Here is a 25955-nt window from a genome sequence, read left to right as displayed (position 1 = left end):
GTGGGTCCGTTTAGTAAAAGGGAAAGATTTCAATCCGTTCCTTGAGGTCCAGTAGGCATCGTGATCATACTTTCATTTGTTGCCATTTATAGATTTTATTTCTCATTTTGCCCTTTTCAAGAGAATGCTGGAACACTGCATTTTTGCAAAGGACCACTTACTGTACATTTTTAAGGCAGACTATGTACTGAGCAGAGAGAGCGATTTCAAACGAATTAAAGATTAAAAGTCTGTACATGGAAAACTCTATTTAGAAAACAATAACCAGTCGTTAATTAAAAAGAAACAGCAAAATAGATGAAAACAGACACGGTGGTACCCTCAACCTGACATCAAACTGAAGGGTCTACTTTTAAAGAAAAAACAAGAAGACTCAACATAAAAAGAAAGTAAAAGATAAAAATATATTCTGCACGGTTCGATCCACTGGTAAAGCGTAAATTGTAATTCCTTTAATCAGCATAGGAGACATATCTTAAACATGATCAAAATCTTCAACAATTATTTAAGGCAAAGTTGTTAAAAAAAAATCAGACATACTGTAGCAATGAACGAAAAACAGTGTGTGTGTGTGTGGGGGGGTGATAATTATGGCACCAAATATAGCAAAGGCTGTGAATCCAGACAACTAAAATACCAGGAAATTCAGTCATTCAAAATGGCCACGTAAAACTGTCAATGAATGACATATTCCAACTACTGTAACTATTCACTACTAAAATTTTTACCTTAAAACAATACAATATTTTACAATTCGGCAACCATACACTGCTGTATATACCACACTTTTACAGTCCAGCACATTCAAATTTCCAATTAACGAAGAGCAATTCATGATTTGTGCATCTTGACGCTTGTCGACTTAACTCAAATTACGCCACCTGCTGCTGTGCCATGTGATGAGTCTCATCAGTCCATTCAAATCTGCAAGGAGTCGTCATTATCGTACCTTCTCTCGGGGCGACACAGAAGATAAGGATAAAGGATCTGCACAATGACCACCCTGCTGTAAACGTCTAGGTAGGAACAGCGCCTCTTGTTAAGACAGCTCTGCTTTTGTCATGGATTTCTTATAAAGGCTGCCTGATCTGCTTTTTAAATTCTGATTGTTTTAACACATTGTTGGTGGGACTGTGCCTTGGTTTACACAGTTGTAGTTATACTAAATATAGCTTAACATTTCTGCTTTCATGGCTCCCTATGAGATTCAATAGTTACCATTATATTTAAATATATTTTACTTTTGGTCCTTTTAGAGAATTTTCTTAGAATGACACTTTTTTTTTTTTTACGTTGCAATTTTAACAGGCACACTTCTTTTCTGGCGCTTGCACAGAATCTAGTTTTCCTGATCCTCCTCCGTTGGAAGTTTCCGATGCGGTCTTGTCCACACACTGTTCCATGCGTTTCATTATCAGGTCGAGCAAGGTGATAACAGCTTTGTCAACTTCCAATCCAGTAGCCGCACTTGTCTCAAAGTACGGTATCCTGTGAAATCAAACAAAAGAAGTGGGGTGAAACAAATCTGCCGAATCTGTTGGCCAGAGGCGCAGGTCAATAAAATTTGAAATCGGTGAGGAAACAGAAAAGGTGGGCAAGACGGGCACTGGCAGATACCCCTGTGAGCTTATCATTTGTTATCTCATGCTCAGCTCTGAATTGAATACTTCATTGGCCGTTCTTATTATCCTTGACAGATAAGCTGTCACCGCAGCCCACAAACCATTGCAAGAGATTGTTAGTATGGGCAATTGGTATAAATTTAGCCAAAGACTTAGAAAAATGGCTGAAAATGACAATTGGGTTGGGACTGGACTATGAATATTTAGCCCATTTGAAAATGACGTTCTAATTCATTCAATCACCAGAGTTGGTTTTCACGAAGTCCAGAGTTCGTCCCTGCCTTTTGCTCAAGGCTACCATGACAGGCTGTGACCTCAAGCTGGATTTTGAAAGTTCACAAATGGCTAGATCCATTATTGCTATTCTTACATCTCATCAGTCAGTGTTGATAGAAGAGGAATAATGAAATACAGAGTTTTATTTGTGTTGTGGCAGCTGACTGCATAGACTCCAACTTTGGGCCTCTGGAGGTTTAACCACAAGACCAGTTGGTTGAGAGATTGACACACAGACAATACCGATGTTGTCAAACAGAGATTCTAGTTTTATCCCAGATGTGCCAAAAATATTTATGGAAATTGCAACTGTATACACAGTTTACTGCCAGGACACAAATATCAAAACAGAAATAAGCAAAAACTAGTGCAGATGTTATATACAATAATTCTAGTAACTCAAAATCAAAGGTGATGAAATAAAAGAAGCATCAACAAAAATAATCTTCTTCCCATTTCCACTAACACGGTTCACAAAGAATAGACAGAAAAACATTGAAAAATCAAAAATGTAAAATCAGGAATGAAAATAATCCTGAGCGATAAACACACCACCCAAACACACAGATTATCTCTTTTAAAAATATATACTAAATCTGCCTGTAAAACTGAGTAAAAAAATGAGCTCGGTTTTTGATACTGCTACAAATGCACAGCAGTTCAGAATGAACTAAGGAGTCCAAAGACCGGTCAACAGACTGATAAGGACTTGGTTCTTACGGGATTATTGTGAGCAACAAACCCTGGGTGAAGCAAATACAGTAAACAAAAACAGAAATCAAAGGAACAACTGCTCGATTTTTGACTGCTTCTCGCTGTAAACTATTACGCACAAGTTCGCAGGTTTCATCCACCGAGGGATACTGGATATAGATGCTGCAGCCATATTTAACTTGGATGTAATTTACTTGATCCCCGTTCATGAGAATCTTGATCAATCGGAACCAAAGCGGTGCTGATAGACTGAAATACAATCACGTGACAACCGACCTCAGCTGCATGCATTTTGTAGTTACGTGGTGTGTCAGTACAACTAAGAATAAAATACAACACAGATGACCCGAGTAGATCAGACCATGGTTTTATAAGGCCAGCCTTTTCCTCTACGCCAATCTTCATGTACAGTATATCTTTCTGGAACTATCAATCACTGAAGACATAGAAACTTCCACCACACATCAGTCTCTGACCAGCTGTAAGTTCTCTATTTCTTCCTTCACTGTTTGCATGAAACTGCACCCTCATCTATTGTTCATTCACTTCTATGGCAGCTCCATGAACTTCTTTTAGTCTACTGTACTTTAACTATGCGTGTATACTCTAGTCTTTTCCTCATTATGTCAGACTAATTAGTGACATTAAGTTTGCTAGGTGTGCCTTGTGATGAGATGACATCCTGCCCATTGATGCCTGACGCCAAGTCCAAGCTCCCAACAACCTTACACAGAGCGGCTTATAAAACAAACAGACGGATGGACAGTTCATAGTGAGCAATCATTAAATTTACATAGAAAATTATAATACATTTTGTAATAGTTAACTTAAAAGCAAAGCTTTCAGATTAGCCATAGGACAGTCAGACAAGTTCAGCATAGAGCCTGAAATTCAAGTGCCATGCAGTATGACAGGAATGAGAATTCTAATAACAGCACTTTCTGTATTTCTTGGATAAGAAAGCATCAAAAATCCAGTTAAGAAGTACAGTATTTGGTTTGATTTTCATCTATTTCACCTTTAAAAAGAAAATGTGGCTTTGCATTACTTAATAATAGTAAAACTTGTACTTTTTTCTTTTTCTTTTTCAGTAGAGGCCAATCCGAAGCTGTTGCAAATAATACACCTAAAATGTCCGCTGTCTACCGTATGTTAAACCTCACATGATCACAGCCAGATACTCACCCGTATTTATCTGCCAGCTCCTTGGCTTGCTTTTCCTGAACTTCCCTCTGATCGGACAAATCAGCTTTATTACCAATTAATACTATGTCTGGACTTTCACAGTATGCGTTAGCTTGCAGCTGACCTGTAACAAAGTAAAAAAAACGAAAATGACAAGAGCGATATGCTACACTGCTTTATCCTTCGATAACATTTTATAAGTTATTTTTATAGCATATTCATATAAATTCACTATCAACCGTATACCTCCTATTGCTCCTTTAATGTGACCTCTGTTAACTCCTGTATCTCAATCTGTCAATCCATCTTTTTTACATTATATTGAACATTTCATTACCTACATCATGTGGTGTTTTTCATTTATCTCATATACCTTAATATCAATCTTTCTTACAGCGTGCTTTATATCGATCTACATATCTCTATTTGTAATAAATGAATAATTATGTTTATAAAGAGCGTTTCTAACCTTTACACAGAAAGTGAAGAACCACTTCAAACACCACCTGGATGATGCAACAGCAGCCATTTTTGCAACAGTATGCTCACCACACATTTGCTATTAGGTGGTGAAAGAGATAGATAGTCAATAAGGAATTGGGAATGATTAGAGAAATAGAATGGACAATGTCATGGTGGGCAATTCAGCCAGAGCACTGGGGTATATCCAACTCTTTTAAAAAAAAAAAGATGCCCAGACCACAGACAGTCAGGGCCCTCAGTTTTTTATTTCATCCAAAAGATGGTGTCAATGTTTAGAGAACAGTGTCCACATCACTGCACTGGGACACACACACAGACCAGAGGGTCAGCACCCCTTGTTGGCCTCACCAACACCCACCTCAGAACCCCAAATTTTACCTAGATGGACTCGCAATCGAGTACTGGCCGGGCCTGAAAAAGGTTAGCTTCAGATTGATGACCTGTTCATTAGTACAAAAGGTATGGCTGCTGTCTGTCTATCTATCTATCTATCGAAAAGAGTCATTTACTGTGTGTAAGACATTTGTGTTTAGGATGAATAAGCAGCCATTCTGTTTCTCATAACAATGACAAACCTACTGCATGCGAACAAAATGTGGACATTTCCTCTTGCTACTGAAAGTCTATAATCTGCCAGTTTGATCATACAGACCTCAGGAAACAGGATGTTGAAATGAGATTACGTACAGAATAAACCAATGAAACTAAAGAAGATGCACAACATGAATCTTACTGACCAAATGATTAATTGAACAGCACAGCAGTTTTTTGCTGCATCACTTTATTTGGACTGTAAGGAATAAAAGCAGAAGAATCAAACCCAGCAAATTATTCAGTTTGTCTTTTGAACTTGTTGGCTTTTCCAATATATATGTCACACAGCCAGACTCATTATTTTGTATATCTTTACAAAGAAGATGAAAGACATCTTAAGTTTTTATGGTTGACAAAACCTTTTTCACATGTGTTTGTACAGACTGAATGTCCCACTGCAGCTCTTCCTAAGCTTCTGAAGGCCAGAGAGTTAGCAAATTCACAAGTACTGTTTGCATACATAGTACTGCATAATGTACATTTATTTTCTTTATTAGTTCCATTTGACTACTACAGCTCATCAGACAATTTTTATTTTAGGAAAAAAAAAGAGCAAAAGCACTTGTGATGTCACATTGCACATCTCTTAATATGATTTTCAGGATCTCAGCACCCTTACAGGGAGACTATATTATGTTAAGCCTCTTAGACTGGGAATTTCAGGCTGGATAAGCAGTCCTAAATGAATTTCACTAAATTCCCAGGATAACTGAGCCAGTAATTTCCCGGGTTCTGTTTGTGATATAGGTCATTTAATTAGGACTTATAGAAAAGAAAAGGCCACAATGCAAAATATGAATTTCTCTGAAAAAATAAAATAATGCTGGTGTAGCTCAGTTGCGTGGTGGTGTGTCCTGCTGCCCCAGGTATACGGTGACCTCGGTTTGTCTCCTGTGCTCATTCACCGTCTATTTGTAGTCTAAAGTTGTTCTCCATGTCTGGGTTAGTTTTCTTTCAGGTCTTCCAGTTATCATTCCACTTCTGTAATAAACTCTGAATTGACCCCATGTGGGTTCCTACCCTGCACCTGATGTTGCACTGGACTTAAAAACTAATCTATATAAAGGTTAGGTCAGGTCAGGGAGCATGCACTTGTACAGCATGTTGCCGCACCCACCACATGATGAAACAGCTCAAGATCCTGGTTGGCAACACCCAGGCAGAAACATGGTCCAGTTCCCCACCTGGAAAGAACCCTGTATCTACAGCCACATGTTACATGGGCATCCCCTTGGCCTGGTCCAGCTTTTAGGGTCCTCAACAATAAGGATCCTACGAGCCGGATCACCCTCGGGGAATCACACTGTAGTGGTGCTACTGGGGCTGAAACTGATTTCAGGGGCTGTTGGGTTCAAGGAGGCCAGCTCTGCATTTAAAAGGAGGCCAGTGAGACTAAGGAAAAAAAAGTATTCTGTGGTCCATGTCTGAAGTTCTTGTCCGATAGTTGTGCTTTCTCATTTTTGTCCTGGATCGTTTCTTGGTCGGGGTCTGGATTGTCTGCGGTCTGCCTGTTACATGAGGACTGTATGTAGATTTATGGCCATCCTGTGAAGAAAGGAGAGCTCCTGTTGAATGTCTTCAACATTTCAGGAACTACCGGTAGGACTATCTTTACATTCCCCTTCAACATGCGGAACTCTGGACTATTTACCTTCATTTTTACATTACATCTGTTGCCTTTTTTCATGGACTTTACTGCGTGTGGCTTGTTGTATTTAATGTATAATTGTCGTAAGGGGAACTGTGGTGGGATCGTTGTTTTCATTTATAATCGTTAACACATTCTTTATTTGCAATTTTATTTCCGGTGGCTTTTTGTCTCTGTTTGTGAGTGAGCGAAGGTCGGACCATGGCTGGGTGCGTCCCTGGAATCTCCACTAAAAAATAAATAAATCACCATCTCTTAAACGGCGTGAATTTTAGTAGCACCGGATCGCTACAGCGCCACATGGCCGTAGTGCTGTAATTGACGCTCCCTCACAATGGAGGTAATGTGCCTCATTCTGGACTCCATGAGCAACTGCTCAATTGACACAAAGTCAAACCAGTGGTACCTTCAGTCCTTCTGGTTTCTTATATAAGGACTTTACTTTTTCTGTTACTTGTAAATCTATGGTATGGTATGCCATTTATGGATTTTTACCCATTTCTAATTTGTTCTCCTTTTCTTGTAACTTTTCCTTGAAATCATGTAAAACATTTTGGGGGACATCCTTTGTATGAAAAGATGATAAAAAAATAAATGTTGTTGTTGTTGTTGCCAGGATTGGCTATGATCCACTGCAATGCCAAAATGCAGATTTGAGAATGTTACATACTTACTTACACGTTAAATACTGTGATTTTTGAAAAATGAGTGTTCATTTACTTTATGAATAGTTCAATACTGATATAGTATTCAGTATATAGTATTACTAATTAAAGGTTATATACAATATGATTCATTGGTTCTACGTAATAAATGATGAATCACCACAAGAGCCAGAGACTTAAGAAAACTGAAGAAGACACCAGAATTTAATTGGGTTATAACAATAGTCTTCTGAATTCACTATTCACCTTAAGAGCAAATTAAATGTGAGTAATCAGTGAAATTAAATCTTTAAATTAAACACAGCATCCTTTCTAAAATTTTGTAACATTTTTGGCAGCTTTACATTAATAAGAGGAGCATCACCAGACCCCCCCACCGTGCTCAATGCACTCACACTAATTCACATTTCAACTGACCTCACCTCTGACGCTGCTGAAATGAAGCTCTCTGAAGCGACAAAGTCAGGATGAATTCATTTTGACACAATTTCTAAATGTGGTTTCTTTCACACAGCAGTCTTTGTCAGCTTGAAACCTGAGTATTATATTGTTCCCCTTTGGCAGTTTTCGTGTCAGCATGCTTTAGTATCATTTTAAATTCTTACTTTCTGTATTCCAAAGTCAGCATGTGTTATTATAATGAACAAATGCAAGAAGAACAAAAAAAATGAGGCTCTAGTGCGGTGGATTTAACAAATTTCAAAGATTCAGTGTGCATTGCACAGAATTGAAAAATAAGTAATCAAAAGCAAACATCAAAGGGGGATCTTAATACTAGTCTGCCTATATGCAGCATATAAAGGCTGAAATAAAAGCACAGCAGAGTTATCAGTCTTACTTTCATACACTGTACCATTATTCGTGAAGAGCAATATCACCAAGCACTTTACAAAGCAATCAGCAAGGTTGCTTAATAAATGGATTGTGACAATCTATTGAGTATCATTAGAAATAAAATGCAACATACATTAGGGACTATATAATAAAGCCACACACAGGAACCACTTTGTGTCCAGCACAAGAAACACAGCAAAATATTGTACACCAGTGTGGTATTATGTTGATTGAAACAGAAGAATCATACTCGCTGTAAAAGACGTTTTCTCCTTCCACATTTGTGCTGCATTTGGAACACAAATGGGGCCAGAAAATGTAATATCATTCTCTCTATACTGTTCAAAATCAGTAGTTCTGAAGCTAATAACTAGGTAACTAGAACGATTCTGACTGAGATGTTTTCTGAGCATCATTTGACACACAGACATCGGACCAAAATCAAAAATGTCCATCTTGGATGGATTAAGCAGGTTTGAGACGTTTATGTTAGGTTTATACATGGTATACAAACTGTACATGCTGCATATACATTCAGTGCTTATAAAAGGAGTTTATCCTGTAACCAATAACTATGCTATATGGTGATTTGAGAGTATAATGAATTTATGCTTAGCATACATGCATACACTTGCTTACTGAAGCCAAACAGACAAATCTTTAATGTATGCATCTTGTGGTTCGTAGGTAATGAAAGAATGGACTATACCTGGGGGGGGGGGGGAGAACTTAATAGATATGTAGAAGTGGTCAGTAGAATCTTCAAATAGCACACTGAATGTGCTGCATTGATAGTAATCCATATATACTGTACTAACATTCAATGGAAAGTGTGGGTATAAAAGCCTGTCAGAGCTTCATTTACCCACAAGCCCGTGTCTAAGAGAAATGCCACCAAACCCCTCTGAAGATGGCCATTCAATCTTCAAAGTACCCACTAAAGAACTGTAGGATATGTGCACTGTTGCATGGCTTAAAGCAAGTTAAATATATCCATTCATTTGCACCACATTTGTCTCCACCATGCAATCCGGAAGATGGATGAATGGATACTGGGAGGTTCAAGTATGGAAGTATGAGCTGCAATTTTAAAAGAACACATTTCTAATGGTCATGGATAAACATCATGCTGGAAATTTTCATATTTTATTGTTTGGATTTTTTGAGACAGATTAACAGAAAACGACTACATACTGTCAAGTGAGAACAGATCTCTTCAAAGGGGTCTACCTGAATTACAAATATTAAACACAAAGTCATAGAGCACATAAATATTCACCCCTTTAACATGACACACCTAAATCATCATTGGTGCAGCCAATTGGTTGTAGAAGTCCTATAATTAAATTTAATGGAGATCCCCTGTCTGGGGTTTCAATTGATCGCAGCATAAACTGACCTTATCTGGCAGGTCTAAGTTGTGGTGAGTAACTATGGTGGTGTAAACTATGCAATGAAGGCAATTGACCACTCACAGGCGTCTCCGGGTAAAGATAATGAAAAGCACAAGTCAGGGGATGGAGACAAGAAAATATCCAAATCACTGAATATCCCTTGCAGGCCAGTTAAAGTGAGCTGTGTGATTATACAAGAAGAGGCCAAGCGAGTGAGGCCAACAAGAGTCCTGTGAGAACTCTGAACTTGTTACTGTCTAAGACTGAAGAGACTTCGGACACAAACTGTTGCTCAGGTTCAACACAGGTCACAGCTTTACAGGAAGACGGTGAAGAGAATAAAAACATACATGACATCTCAGCTATGGTTTGCCAGAAGCCATATGGGAGACTCCGACGTCTGCTAGAAGAAGGTTTCTATTGCAGGGTCCCCAACTCCGGTCCTGGAGGACCACAGTGCCTGCAGGTTTTCATTCTATCCCTTTTTTGAATTAGTGTCCTGTTTTTGCTGCTAATTAACGTCTTTTGAATTAATTTTAATTTACTTTTTTTTTTTTTTTTTTTAAGATTTGCTCCTCTGAATTTCTTCATTTCTTTCCTTAAATGGCACCCAAACAGAATTGAAATGTGAAGTGAGTGAGCCAGCAGAAAACTAACTAAGTCAGGCCCTCAAACTCCAACCAATTTCACTCCAACCAGTTGCTTAATTAGGCTCTAATTCTTGTTAATTAAACCCTTTCTTTAATTCCATGGCTTGTTGCTGCTCTCATTGTGCAATAGCAGACATTTCCAAAATTTGATTTTCTCTTTTCTAAGAGCACTGTTAGAATGTTTTGGGGACCTGAGCAGATCCTCATTCCTAAGACCTTCATCTTTCTTTGTTTTCAGATACTGTATGATGGACACAGTCTGCTGGTCATGTTTTGGCTCATTTTGGATCTCATTATTGTCTGGCTGCAAATTAAGGAAAAAGAAATGATTAAGGGGTCTGAGTCTTCAAGAACAAGTCAAATAAAATGAAATCAAAAGACTTTAATTAGGAGCAAAAACAGATCCCTAATTAAGAAAAGGGTTAAAATGAAAACCTGCAGCCACTGGGGGCCTCCAGGAACGAAGTTGGGGCCCCCTGTTCTATTGTCTGACAAAACCAAAGCTGAGCTTTATATCTATTCGACTAAATGCCAAGTTTGGCGTAAGCCAAAAACTGTACCGTATCAAAAGTGCGTCATCCCCACCATGAAACATGAGGGTGGCAGTATCATGGTTGTGGGGTTGCTTCTCTGCAGCAGGCCTTGGAAGACTAGTGAAGGTAAAGGGGTAAAACAAATTTGTGTCTGAACTTGAAGTGTATTCACTCATGAACCCTATGCAACCTGAGAGAGGTGAAGCAGTTCTGCAGAGAAGAATGAGGAAAAATGGCAGTGCTCAGACTGAGATAGATAGATAGATAGATAAATACTTTATTAATCCATTCATCCATCCATCCATTTTCCAACCCGCTGAATCCTAACACAGGGTCATGGGGGTCTGCCGTAGCCAATCCCAGCTAACACAGGGCACAAGGCAGGAACCAATCCTGGGCAGGGTGCCAACCCACCGCAGGACACTCACAAACACACCCACACACCAAGCACACACTACGGCCAATCTAGAATCGCCAATCCACCTAACTAGCATGTCTTTGGACTGTGGGAGGAATCCGGAGCGCCCGGAGGAAACCCACGCAGACACAGGGAGAACATGCAAACTCCACGCAGGGGGGACCTGGGAAGTGAACCCGGGTCACCTAACTGTGAGGCAGCAGCGCTACCACTGCGCCACCGTGCAGGTATAACAGACAATAACTTTGTATAATTTTAACATTTACCTACCCCCCCGGGTGGTATTGAAGAGTCGCAGGGTGTGGGGGAGGAACGATCTCCTCAGTCTGTCAGTGGAGCAGGACGGTAACAGCAGTCTGTTGCTGAAGCTGCTCCTCTGTCTGGAGATGATACTGTTCAGTGAATGCAGTGGATTCTTTATGATTGACAGGAGCCTGCTCAGTGCCCGTTGCTGTGCCACGGATGTCAAACTGTTCAGCTCCATGCCTACAATAAAGCCTGCCTTCCTCACCAGTTTGTCCAGGCGTGAGGCATCCCTCTTCCTTATGCTGCCTCTCCAGCACACCACCGCGTAGAAGAGGGCACTCGCCACAACCGTCTGATAGAACATCTGCAGCATCTTATTGCAGAGGTTGAAGAATGCTAGCCTTCTAAGGAAGTATAGTCAGTATATATGCAAAGATATGCAAAGTTGATAGAAGGAAAGAAACCTGTGCACACAGAATCGAGGCTTTTATGACTACTGAATGTTCATCTACTAAATACTGACTTAACGAAAGGGTCAACTCATGTCACACATAAAGACTAATCTCCCTGCCTCCCTTGACACTCTTCAGTTTGCATACTGCTCAAACAGGTCAACTGTGGATGCCATATGCTCTGCCCTTCACCTCTCCCTGACACATCTGGATAAAAAAGACACATATGTCAGGATGTTATTCATAGACTTTAGCTCTGCCTTCAACACAATCATCCCTCCAAAGCTTGTTGTAAAACAACAGGGCCTGAATACCACCCTCTGCAATTGCATCCTGGACTTCTTGACAGAAAGGCCCCAGTCAGTTCGGATGGGCTGCAACACTTCCAGCAACATCACACTGAGCACTGGAGCACTGCACAGCTGCATGCTTAGTCCACTGCAGTTCACCTTGCTGACTCACAACTGCACAGCCATGCACAACACCAAGCACATTATCAAGTCTGCGGATGATACGACGTTGCTGGGACTGATAAACAGGAAAGATGAAACAGCATACAGAGATGAGGTGGAATGGCTGTCTGCATGGTGTGAAGACAACAATCTATCTCTCAATGTTGACAAGACAAAAGTGATAATCGTGGACTTCAGAAAATCACATCCTGCCCATATCCCACTCAGCATTAGATGTGGAGACTGTTAGGAGTACCAAGTTCCTCGGTGTGCACATAACTGAGGAACTTACGTGGACACATAACACCTCATCACTAATCAAGAAAGCCCAGCAGAGACTACACTTCCTGAGGTGGCTGAAGCGAGCAAGTCTTCCCCCTTCCGTCATCACCATGTTCTACAGAGGAACCATTGAGAGTGTCCTGACCAGCTGCATCACTATCTGGTATGGCAACTGCAACATATCTGACCGCAAGCGCCTGCAAAGGATAGTGAAGACAGCAGAGAACATTATCGGAGTGCCTCTCCCTTCACTACAGTACATATTTTACAAACACAATGTCCGCAAGGCCTGCAGCATTGTGCAGGACCCCTTACACCCTCATATGGACTTTTCACACTTCTGCCATCCAAGAGAAGATACTGCAGCATCAAAGCCAGATCTGCCAGGCTGCAGGAGAGTTTTTACCCCCAAGCTATCAGACTCTTTAACACCATGTTGCCCCCTGGGATCTTCCATACTGCTTCAACCATATCTAAAAAAACACTTTCCTGCAAAGGCTAGAGTGTATGTAGAAAAAAAACTGAAAATCTCATACTGACCTTTAAGTATTTTGACACTCTTGATATCCTTCTGCTGTGAAACATTCTGACCTGTCATTGTTTACACAGGTCTTAAACAACTATTATCATACACTGATAATTTCTGTATTATCTAGATCTATTATTTTTTATTATATCAAATAACTATTGTCTATATTTATGTATCTAGATTGAAAATACCATACCATACATGTTTTAATCCATCCATCCATCCATCCATCCTCTTCCGCTTATCCGGTATCCACCTGTCGATCTAACGCTCCATTCTTCCCTCACTCGTGAAAAAGACACCGAGATAATTTAACTCCTCCACTTGGGGTAGGATCTCGCTCCCAACCCTGAGAGGACACTCCACCCTTTTTCGGCTGAGGACCATGGTCTCGGATTTGGAAGTGCCGATTCCCATCCCAGCCGCTTCACACTCAGCTGCGAACCGATTCAGAGAGAGCTGAAGATCACGGCCTGATGAAGCAATCAGGACAACATCATCTGCAAAAAGCAGTGACCAAATCCTGAGTCCACCAAACCAGACCCCCTTATCTCCCTGGCTGCGCCTAGAAATTCTGTCCATAAAAGTTATGAACAGAATCAGTGACAAAGGGCAGCCCTGGAAGAGTCCAACTCTCACTGGAAATGGGCCCGACTTACTGACGGCAATGCGGACCAAGCTCTGCCACTGGTTGTACAGGGACCGAACAGCCCTTATCAGGGGGTCCAGTACCCCATACTCCCGGAGCACCTCCCACAGGATTCCCTGAGGGACACGGTCGAACACCTTTTCCAAGTCCACAAAACACATGTAGACTGGTTGGGAAATTCTCCCTCCAGGATCATGCTAAGGGTGTCGAGCTGGTCCACTGTTCTGCGACCAGGGCGAAAACCACACTGTTCCTCCTCAATCGAAGGTTTGACTATCTGTTGGACCCTCCTCTCTAGGACTCCTGAATAGACTTTTCCAGGGAGGCTGAGGAGTGTGATCCCTCTGTAGTTGGAACACACCCTCCGGTCCCCTTTCTTAAAGAGGGGGACCACCACTCTGGTCTGCCAATCCAGAGCCACTGTCCTCAATGTCCATGCGATGTTGCAGAGGCATGTCAACCAATACAGTCCTACAACATCCAGAGCCTTGAGGAACTCCGGGTGTATCTCATCCACCCCCTGGGGCACTGCCACCAAGGAGTTTTTTAAACCACCTCGGTGACCTCAGTCCCAGAGATGGGGGAGTCCGCTTCCGAGTCCCCAGGTTCTGCTTCCTCATTGGAAGGCATGTTAGCGGGATTGAGGAGGTCGTCGAAGTACTCCCCGACCGACCCACAACGTCCTGAGTCGAGGTCAGCAGCGCACCATCCCCACCATGTACAGTGTTGACACTGCACTGCTTCCCCCTCCTGAGACGCCGGATGGTGGACCAGAATCTCCTCAAAGCCGTCCAAAAGTCGTTCTCCATGATCTCCCCAAAATCCTCCTACGCTCGAGTTTTTGCCTCAGCAATCACCGAAGCCGCATTCCGCTTGGCCTGCCGGTACCTATTAGCTGCCTCCAGAGTTACACAGGACAAAAGGGTCCGGTAGGACTCCTTCAGCTTGATGGCATCCCTCACCACCGGTGTCCAACAACGGATTCAGGGATTGCCGCCACAACAGGCACCGACCACCTTACGGCCACAGCTCCAGTCAGCCGCCTTAACAATAGAGGCACAGAACATGGCCCATTCAGAGTCAACGTCCCCCACCTCCCTCAGGACGTGGTTGAAGTTCTGCTGGAGGTGTGAGTTGAAGCTACTTCTGACAGGGGACTCTGCCAGACGTTCCCAGCAGACCCTTACAACACGTTTGGGTCTACCAGGCCTGACCGGCATCCTCCCCCACCATCGGAGCCTACTCACCACCAGGTGGTGATCAGTTGACAGCTCTGCCCCTCTCTTTACCCGAGTGTCCAAGACATGTGGCCGCAAGTCCGACGACACAACCACAAAGTCGATCATCGAACTGAGGCCTAGGGTGTCCTGGTGCCAAGTGCACATATGAACACCCCTATGCTTGAACATGGTGTTCGCTATGGACAATCCGTGATAAGCACAGAAGTCCAATAACAAAACACCGCTCGGGTTCCGATCGGGGTGGCCATTCCTCCCAATCACGTCCTTCAAGGTCTCACTGTCATTGCCCACGTGAGCATTACAGTGAGCATTACAGAGCCCAGCAGTACGAGGGAGTCCTCAGAAGGTATGCCCTCTAGCACCCCCTCCAGGGAGTCCAAAAAGTGTGGGTACTCCAAACTGCCGTTTAGCGCATACGCACAAACAGCAGTTAGGACCCATCCCCCCACCCGAAGGTGCAGGGAGGCTACTTTCTCATTCAACAGTGTAAACACCAATGAACAGGCTCCAAGTCGGGGGGCAATAAGTATGCCCACACCCGCTCGGCGCCTCTCACCAGGGGCAACTCCAGAGTGGTAGAGAGTCCAGCCCATCTCAAGGAGATTGGTTCAAGAGTCCAAGCTGTCCATCGAGGTGAGCCCAACTATATCTAGCCGGAACCTCTCAACCTCGCACAATAGCTCAGGCTCTTTTCCCTTCAGAGAAGCGACATTCCAAGGTGACCTGCGTCCGGGCGAGGGAAACCGTCATCTAAGGTTTTTGTTCTTCATAGGAGTTTGGTTGTTTTAATTTTAAAATTAAATTTAAATTCTATTTTTAATTTATTACTTGCACATCATGTTGTTACACTGTGGACCCTGAGCTTCGCATTTTCGTCTATATGTATACTTGTATATGGTTGAGATGACAATAAAGTTCACTTTGACTTCATGCTTTATATTTGTAATTAATTTTAATAACTTGCAGTGATCTATTTTAACTTTGAGAAGTCTATTTCTGTTGATAAATAACAAAAAAGCCAAATTAAATCCACGGAGATTCAATGCTGTAGAACAATACAAATTTCCAAGCAAAAAACTGTGTGCAAAGAAGGAAACCGCACTTCAGAGTTCAGGGATACACTCACACTTGAGCCAATCTGGAATCACCAATCAACTTAATGTGCACATCTTTGGGCAAGTGAGAAGTTTTTACCAACTGGATTAATTGTTGGTCCATAAGGGAAAACGGCTGTTTGTTTATTTCCAGAAAATATAGTTTGGCAGAAATAAGAATCAAAGAAAAAAACAAAAATCACTAAGCAGTCATAATGATTATGGATGTACGCATGTCAATCAATGTGTATATGTGGGAATGAGTGAGGGAGCATATAAACTTTTGATTTTGATATACTTTATTAATTACAAGAACAAATTGTCTATTTTTAAGTCAGTGGCTCCTAGATCAGCAATGCAAAAGAAGGAAAACAGGATAATAGCACTTTCCTTTCAAAACCATCAACTGACGTAAAGAGAGTCACAATGAAAATAAACAAATAAAAATAAATGCCACTGGTTTATAGTATGCCATATATTTTGATGAAGATCTACTTACTCATCCAGTTTCTGACATTCAAGAAGCTTTGCTGACTTGTGAGGTCAAACATCAGTAAAAACCCCATGGCATCTCTGAAAAAGGCCGTGGTGAGGCTCCGAAACCTGTCAGGAGAAGTGCATAGCACAGAATTAGCAGAAAACAATGATTAGACTGCACTTAAAGGCAGCACCTACTTAATCCTAGTGATGAAGATAATCTGAATGTTTTCTTTCAAACTGCTGCCTGAAATTAGCAACTCAGAAACCATTTATTATAAAGAAGCAGCAATGAACTTCATCACACACAAACTATGATGACAACTCGTTGGCATGGTAATGATAAAAAGTCACAAGGTCAGTTGCTCCTGTTTCTCTGCTCCACATGACTGAATTCCACTCTGTCCATCACTTTGATTAATATCATGAGCACAAAACAGGTTAATTAAGATCATGACGTTTCCACAATCAATTCAGCCCTCAATGATCTAGACAGAGTGATGCATCACCATGTTGAGAAAACAAAGACTTGTTTCACAATTAATGAAATATTAGGAGCTGTGCTTGCAGCATGTAGGATTCCAAATGATTTCTAGGACTTGGGCACACAGAGGTTCATATCATCTACATTTTCATTTTAGCTATGCATCTTTTTAAATAATCACTGACACCTTCTGATTTTCAGTTAGATCTTAACCAAAAGATCTGTGTGTTTATCAAAAGGGGCTCACCTTTCACTGTAAAGCAAAAGGAAAGGTCTGCTTGCTGTTTAGGAAACAGACTAGAAATGGCCTTCTGGTGTTGATAATTTTGAAGTTTTATTCTAAAATGAACATTGTAGCAAATTTCACTTATATCTATGAATTTATGGTTGGGCAAGAAAGGCAAGTGATAAAGAAGAATGGCCATGTGTCCTGCAAGAGGCCATGGCCCACCATGGACTGTAGAGCCAAGGAGTAAGTCTGTATGTAAGAACAATTTTATTCAGCCACATAATTCACCTCAGGGTAAAGAAAATTATTTTTTGTGCATCATTAAAAAGTATTAGGTATAGGTAATTCATTTTGCAATCAAGATGTCTAACTCAAGTAGCGCAGTGATTCCAAGTAAAGGTGATGTGTGACTTTTTGAACATAACTGAACTGTAAAGGATGCAGGTGAACTTAAACAGTCAATACAGCAACATGACTGCAACACTACGCTTTGAACGCATAGCTAATGGCTGATTTAACTCAATGTACAGTATAAGCATCTCTCAAATGGGCTCACTATCTATGTCTTGACCGACTTCTCCATAGTCTCTGACATCGTACACTGGTTGGATGGTGATAATGCAATACCTGCATACATTGATGAAGATCAGTTAACAGGATTCATGGGTAAATGGTTAAATACAATCATTATACTTTGATTTTATGGCATTTTTATGATTATGTGAGTACAGTTTATTTAAGATACCTTAATCTAATTTATATCTTTAGGATTTATGGGTCTGCATAATAAGATTATAATTATAATGTCAACACAACTGTAAGCTACGTTTTAGGCTGGTGGGTTACATAGAGTGCTACCCAAAATAAAACATGTATAAATCTTTTATAAGGGAAATTTTCTTTTAACTCATGAGACAAAGATGTGATCTGTTAAGAGAAAAATGAAATGAAAATTAAATAAATAAAAAGAAAGACAGAAAGCCTGCCAATGTAGCCCAACTGCTACATTTTTTCTGAAATATCGCAACTCAATCGTGTATTTTTCCGACAAGCGTTGCGGTCAAAATTTGTCGTGATGGAATGTAACACTAAACACTATTTTGCATTAAATGTCGCCACCTCTTCTTCACACCCGGTTCTGGTTCCTCTCTTGTGTCCTCAGGTTTTATGTACAGATTTGACAATGATGATCGTACTCATAGCATCTTTAAACACTTGCAAGCTCAGGAAATCCAGATGTCTGGCGTACAGTAAACAATTTGAAGTGACCATATCAGCAGTCAGCATGTAGCTGATATTCTTGGTTATCGATTAAGGCACTTGTGTATGAAGAAGTATTTTTTTATTAATTTTGTCAATTATGATGACATTCTTGGAAATTACAATCTTAAGATGTGTTGCGAGATAAAATGATCAGTACATTTGTCCACGACACTTTGAGCATTCATACCCTCATCTGCATGAATCAAGAAACAGGAAAGGATGGTTGCTAGGTAAGGGATGAGTTACAATGTAGTGCATTTACTGTGGAAAAAACACAGTAATGGACATGATAGTGTGCATTTGTGTATTTTCCTGTGGAAGATAAGCGGCATATCACATTTTAATAAAAACAAACCACCCTCCTCCACAGTGATGTGAATCAAAGACACAGAATATAAATGATATTGCTGATGTGCTGCATTTACTTATCTGTGAAAAAAAGCAGGAACATTTTTTTAGTCAATTTTGCAAAGCTCTGTGTGAAACTAAACCTGACTGTTTTGCTTATCACTAGTCATCAATCACAGGGCTTCAAAATTTAGCCAATCGCTTCGGGGCAGAGTGGTGGCTCTGAGGTTAAGGATCTGTGCTGGTATCCAGAAGGTTGCTGGGCCCTTGAGCAAGACCCTTAACCTGTAATTGCTCCAGGGGTGCTGTACAATGGCTGACCCTGCATTCTGACTCCAAGGGGTATGCGAAAACTAACAAATTCCTAATACAAGAAATTGTATGAAGTGAAATAAAGAACAAAAAGAAAGAAATTATATTGCATACAAGATTTGTGTCATAAAGAGCAGCTGCCAGTCCGTATCTACAAAATAAAAAGTAACTTAAAAAGAAACTGCACTAAGCAGTAGCACGACTTGTTTCTTCAGCTCTGTTTTAACAATAATTTGAACTGTTTGTACCCTTTAACAACATGTGACACTGTGATGTCCCCTTAGTTTGAGGACAACAATTTTATTTAAAAAACACTGTGCTTCTGTTGTCAGGAAGGTGAATGTTGCTAATGATTTGCTCTCCTTTTTAATCTTTATTTCATGAGTATTTGGGAATTTGCCAGCAGGACACAGTGTGTGTTTCCTGACAAGGGGGGTCTTATCTTGGTATATCTGCATGATGGCTTTTCAAAGAATGTAGGAGAGCCTTGTGTAAAAATGGTAGCATTTCTCCAGCTCACTTATCTCTTCACTGAACTCAGCAATATGCCTGAATCTGACCTGGGTGAAAAAGTGAAAGAGAGCCAAAAGCAAAGGGCTTTACAAACACTGCATTGTACTTGACACCTTAGTAAGGGATCAAAAATGCTATCATATTTTATTAAAATGCCAGTAATGGTGCACTGCACGATAACGTCCAATGAATACCCTTGAATTACAGTTTTCATCATCTTTCTCTGTATGTTTAGCATTCGTTTGCTCAGAGGTTGATGCGCTTACGGCTTCCTGAGCAGCTCTTCTTTTCTCCATCCTAGCATCCCACTTCTCTTCTTTCGTCGGCATCTTTTCGGGTTAAAACTGATTAATCCAGTTTTTGTGTTGCGATTAATTTGTACGTTTTTCTTAAATTTTTCACTTAAGCTGGCACTTAAGTCTTCAATCTGCTTCAAGAATGATTAAATATATGAAGAGGTAGGGGAAGTTATGGTGAAGGTGGTAGGGATGAGAACGGCACCGGTACGCATGGGCCGCATGTCTGCCCTGTAGCACACTGTCAGAGTTGATTCTACAATAAAATAAAATAAAAATAAAAAGAGTAATAAAAATCATCACCCTGAAAGCGGACAGTAGACATCATGTATTATATGTTTACCAAATTTCAAGTCAATAGGTGATTTAAAATCTTGGACAGACAAATGGGCAGCCACGGTAGCATATTACAGGGGTTCCCAAACCGTTGGACATCAAGTACCACCTGAGGTTAAGTGAGTTGCGTTGCGTACCACCTGCACCTAGTTGAAAGGGAGGGAGAGCTGTAAGGGGGGGGGGGGCATAAGTTCAGGTCGAAACCGCCCCGAAATCTGAATAAAAGTTAAAGAATTGGAAGAAATTATGCATAAAATTAATGAAAAAATTTGTGCATGTACGTAAATTGATAAATTCCGCCCTGAAACTAAATCCTGCCTTCGGCCTGTATGTGACGCAGTTACCGAAGACTAAATGGTATCGACTTTGTGCTTAGATCGAGTGACTATGATGCGATACAGTGATGAAGTAGAAGTTGACTTCCGTGAAACGGAATTATGGTAGCGTTAAATGAAATCAATACTGATTCGAATAATAGGTTTTATTTATTCAGTTGACGAAATTTCACACCACACTACATTTGGGAATCCACGTATTATTGCATTTAAACAATTTCATTGATTTTTGCTCACAACAGGCTTGTCATAAAGGGTTTTGCACAGATAATTTAAATTTCAGGGACCGCGATGCATACCACCTGTAAAGGCTCCGCGTACCGTACCATAGTTTGGGAACCACTGGCATATTATATAAGAAGATTGTCTCTCATTTCATAGACATTCTGCTGGAGCAAATGTTTAAACATAAGCAAAACTATTTTACTGCAAAAATGTGAACATTGCTTATGGCCAAACGCCTATTTATTTTATTTATTTATCCAGCATTTTACAAAGTGTCTTTAATACCCAAAACCTCACAACAAAATTACAGCATTAATTTGTCATTTTAGAAAATTATTGCTGAACATGCCTCAACTTATAATAAATTCCAGACTTACAATGTTCTTGTAACACCTATAATCAAAATAGAATAAAGTAAAATAGATGTTGATTGAAAAAAAGAAACAGCATTTTTTCAAGCTTCAATTCTTAAAAAACAATAAAAAAATGAGAACAGGAAAACAAAACAACCCAACAACAAAGGCATCAGCACCAACTGTGAATATGACCAATCTCCCTGTCCTTCAGTATCTAGTGTGGCCACCTCTTTTAGCCACCACTACTTGACATCTCTGTATTAAATGACTTTATTTATATTTCTAAATTTTAAAAAACCAGCTGTTTGAAATTCCATGAAAGCTTGTAATGGGGACTAAATCATACCACGAATGAAGTGAAATGAGCTGAGCACATTTGTTTTCTAAAATTTGCTTTGTTAATGTTTGCTGTTATTTTACTTTTTGTACTTGTAGCACTTAGCATTTTGTGATAATTGCCTGTACAATATCTTTAAAGGATGAGTTCAAACTACTTAAAAAAAGAAGCAGCTTTCTGACAGTAAATATTTATGCTAAGTGAAAAAAGTGTATACTCTGAGGCATTGAGTCGGTAGAAGTGTGTGTTTCACAAATAAGAATTTCTGTATTTGTGGTTTTATGGACTGCTTTGCTCTACCCCGAGAGGTTTATTTCCGACTGGTTTTACAAGAGTGCTCCACTGTGACTCTTCCCAACTGAGTATGAAGTCCTTCAGAACGAGTTTAGTTTACAATCACCATTCTGAGTGTGAAGCAACATAAATCAGTCAGTCAGTCATTCAGTCATCATCCAACCTGCAACATAAGTATGCTTCAGAAATGTGGAGACAACAGAATAAAAAATAATTTGAATTTTGATCTTTGCAACAAAGATGTCATTGCGATCTTATCTTTGTTGTTTGCTGTGAGCATCACAGTACAGTACAGTACAGTAACAACATCCACTGTTACTCACATGATCAGGCGGCGTCAGGGAACTTGAAATCTAAATGCAGTCCCAATTTAGGATGGCAGCGCACAGATCCAAACTTCGATCAAAGAACTCTCTACAAATAACCTCTTTCTAGCATTAGAGGTCACTAAAAGGCTTTGCTCTCTATTTACAGCCCATGTTTTAACCCTTTGCCATTTTATCTTTTAGACCCTCCTCTTTGCAAAATTACTTGACAGTTGACTGAAAAGGCTGAATATTGTACTTTGTACAGCCAACAGCACACAAAAGGGGTAAAAAGGCAAGGTTGAATTCAACAACACCGAGAGGACAAATAAATCTTGGCATGAGTGTGCATTTATCAACTGTAAAAGGAAAAAGGATGCTAAAGAAAATACCAATGAATTAAAACACGAGATAAGACAACCCCAACATAATTCAGAGACTATAGATTAATGGTCAAGCATTGAGGAAGCTCACTATGTCTGCCATTTCAAACTAACTAGGGGCATCATCTGTGAAAGTGGGTGTAGTCAAGAGCACTGAAAAGCACCATAAATAAATTTATTTTTATGCTTGAAGCTTGGACTTCTAAATATTAATAAAATAGTACTGTCTCAAAAGGCACTCACTATACATGAGTGCCTTGGTGGTATATTTTACACAAATATACCATTATTGTACTTATTTAAACATAGATTCATTTGTACATAATAAACAATTTAACGTTTTCATCCTTTACAAGCTAATGTGACCTACTTTAGTGTAGTGGCCATTCAATCTGTCTGTTTTTGAATTCCCATAGCACATTTTACAGTCAAAAATTCTTCATTTTCGAATTGCAAATGAACTGCAGTTTCCAAGACTAGAAGCAGAAAAGACTTCACTTCATGTTTCTTAGACAGATAAATGAAAATGTTGTGACCCTGTGTTAGGATATAGCAGGTTGGATAATGGATGGATGGAAAACAGTTATTAAAATGTAAAACTGAAACACAGTGTTTTCCAGACGCGTGTAAAAAGCAGAACAACATGTTAAACAGCAAAATGTGTCAGTCCTGTTCTTATTCACTCAGATTCATTACAATAAGACCTGACAGTGTGAAGGTCTAGGATACACACATAATGCACTTCTCCATGAGAACACAGAATTTCCCTGCAACATTATAGTGATGACTTCTGTTTTTTTTCTATTTTCATGTTTACAGCTATTTTCAAAACATCCGTTCTATGTGAAAAATGAAAAGAAAAAAAAAAAGACATGAATTCCTCATTTTTTACACTGCTTGTCCTGGTGAGAGTCATGGGATGAAACACTTACAATCAATTATTTATTAATGTACAGTAAATGTCAAAGTAAATGTCAGACTGTCAGAACCAGTAAAGAAACAAATGCACTGGAGGTCGGGGCACTGAGACTCCAGCACAGTATAAGCAATAACAAGTGATGATAATGAAGTCTGGAAAAAAAAGAAAGAGACATTTATATATTCTTATAAATGTATATAGTGCGGCATTGTATTATACAACGATGAATCACATTGGATTTATTTTGGCTTTTTGACACGGATTAACAGAAAAAAACTCTTTAATGTAAAAGTGAAAACACTAAGAGTGCTCTAAATGAATTACAAATATAAAACACAAAATAAATGATAACATAAGTATTCACCCCCTTCAATTCAGTATTTTGTGGATATATCTTTGGCAGCCATGAGTTTGTGTGCACAAGTCTCTATCAGCTTTGCTCATCTGGACATTTCACACTTAAACTGCTCAAGCTCTGTCAGGCTGTATGGAGAAGCGCTGGTTTTTTCCTTGGCATCATTGTCTTATTAGAAAACAAATCTTCCCTCAAGGCTGAAGGATCTTGCAGACTACATCAGGTTTCCCTCCGTGATTTTCCTGTATTTTGCGGCATTGTTGTCACCTTTTATTCTCACGAGCCTTTAAGGATCCACTACAGGATGATGCCACCACCATGCTTCATGATGAGGATGATGTGTCTTTGACAAAGTGCAGTGTTCAGGCACGATGTTAAGTCTGATGGTTAAAATGCTCACTATTGGCATCATCAGACCATAGAGCCTTCTTGTAGCTAACATCACAAATTCCCATGTGACTTCTGACAAACTCTAGTTGTACTTTCTCTTTGCTTCTCAACCATTAAGCTATGACTGGAGATGCACCCGACAACACAACACAATCTTATCCACTGTAGCTTGTAACTTCTTCAGCGTTCTCCGAGGGCTCTTGCTGGTCTCAGTCTCTTGTCTTCTTCCTGCACAATCTCACAATATTTGTGGGTGGCCTGCTCTAGGCAGGTTATTAGCTGTTCCATACTCTTTCCATTTCTTCATGACTGATTTAAGTGGACTCCAAGGGGTATTCAATGACTTGGACATTTTCTTGTCTCCTTGTCCTGACTTGCATTTTTCAAGCACCTTTTCACGGAGTTGCCCAGAGATTCTTTTTTCTTTATTGTGTAGGTCAGGCTACCATACGGACTCACCAAAAATTGGACCTTTCAGATTCACGTGCATTTATATGACGATCAACTGAAACCACAGGTAGATTATCTCTTTTAAACTAATTATATGACTTTTAAAGAAAATGGGCCGCACCAGTGACAACTTAGGTGTGTTATATTAAAGTGGGTGAATACTTACACAATCAATGACATTGTGCTTTACATTTGTAATTCATTTAGACAACTCTGTTTTCATTTTGACATTATATAGTCTTTTTCTGTTGATCGGTGTTAAAAAAAGTCTGAATTCAATCCACTGTGATTTAATGTTGTACAGTAATAAAAGAGAAAACGTTGAATTGGTACTGTATATACATTTAATTAAACATGGTGTCTTTCTGTGTAAGCACTCAAAAAAATAGCTTTATAGTTAAAGAAGAGAATAGATAAAGGCTCTATAATAAAATACAGATGCACTATCACTTTGAGCTTGTGCGTGGTGAAGAGCACCCTCTAGAAACTGAATTGAATTGGCTTTAAATAAGGAAGCACACTGAAATAACAAAACCATCAGACAAAAAATAAAGACAGAGCATGGTGCAATAAATACCAGAAGTAGCAGAGAAAAATACTCATCTACACACCTACTTTGCTGGATTTACCTAAATCACAAAAAAGTAGTCATGGAGAGCTACAATACAGGAAGACCTCTTAGCTTGTGGTGTAATATGGGAAGATGTGCCACAGTTGGCCACTAACAGGATCCAATAGCTGTCGATGGCTGCCCGATGTCCCAAAAGAGATTGGAGGAATTAAAACTTAAAACTGAAAATCCCAAATTGCTAACAACAGTGCAGTATCTCCATCAGAAGCCCCCTTTCAAACAGTATTAAATATCAGAGCAGCCAGGTCAACTGGCAATTAAAGTGGTCCAGGGTGAATGTGCATGTCCATAGTTGGCTTTTGACTTCCGCCTGAGGGTGCACAGTGTTGTTTTCTAATTGAGCAGTCAATACAAAAAAGGGACTTTCTGCCTTGTACCCAGAGCCACCAGACAGACAGGAGCTTTCCTCTCTGTATCCTGGGTGGCTTGTCAACTGTCCCATTAGGTTATAAAGTTTCTCTCCATCAGATGACACACTCTTACTAATAATCTCAAGTAACTCTTACTGCAGCATCTGTCACCAAGAAGAAGCTTTAAACTCTCCTTCTAAAAACATTGAGTATTCTTCATTTGCCAAGAGGACACTAGGCTAGAGCTCTTTCTAGTTGCTTCTGGTGTCCATGCAAGTAAAAACCCTTAATAGCGGTTTAGGATGGCAAGTTCTTTTAAGCAGCCACCAACTTGTATCTGCTTACCTTTTCTCTTTCATTCTTAGGCTTTAAGGGGCTGAAAGTATCTGCTGACCACGGCTCTTCT

General features: G+C 40.0%; 1 protein-coding gene across 8 annotated transcripts in view; it reads right to left on the bottom strand.

Annotated features, from left to right (window-relative positions):
* Positions 1-25955, bottom strand: part of rab27b (RAB27B, member RAS oncogene family) — a 376281-nt gene continuing 350326 nt past the window's right edge. For all 8 annotated transcript variants that reach the window (XM_039750425.1, XM_039750428.1, XM_039750424.1 and 5 more), the window contains 3 exons: positions 16461-16564; positions 3798-3921; positions 1-1488 (listed from right to left, as the gene is read on the bottom strand). In XM_039750425.1, the coding sequence (XP_039606359.1) occupies positions 1302-1488; positions 3798-3921; positions 16461-16564 (415 nt within the window). In that variant the 3' untranslated portion in view covers positions 1-1301. The remainder of the gene's footprint in view (positions 1489-3797; positions 3922-16460; positions 16565-25955) is intronic.

Source organism: Polypterus senegalus, chromosome 4 (assembly GCF_016835505.1).
Source record: "Polypterus senegalus isolate Bchr_013 chromosome 4, ASM1683550v1, whole genome shotgun sequence".
Lineage (NCBI taxonomy): Eukaryota > Metazoa > Chordata > Cladistia > Polypteriformes > Polypteridae > Polypterus > Polypterus senegalus.
This window is presented reverse-complemented; position numbering and strand designations above follow the sequence as displayed.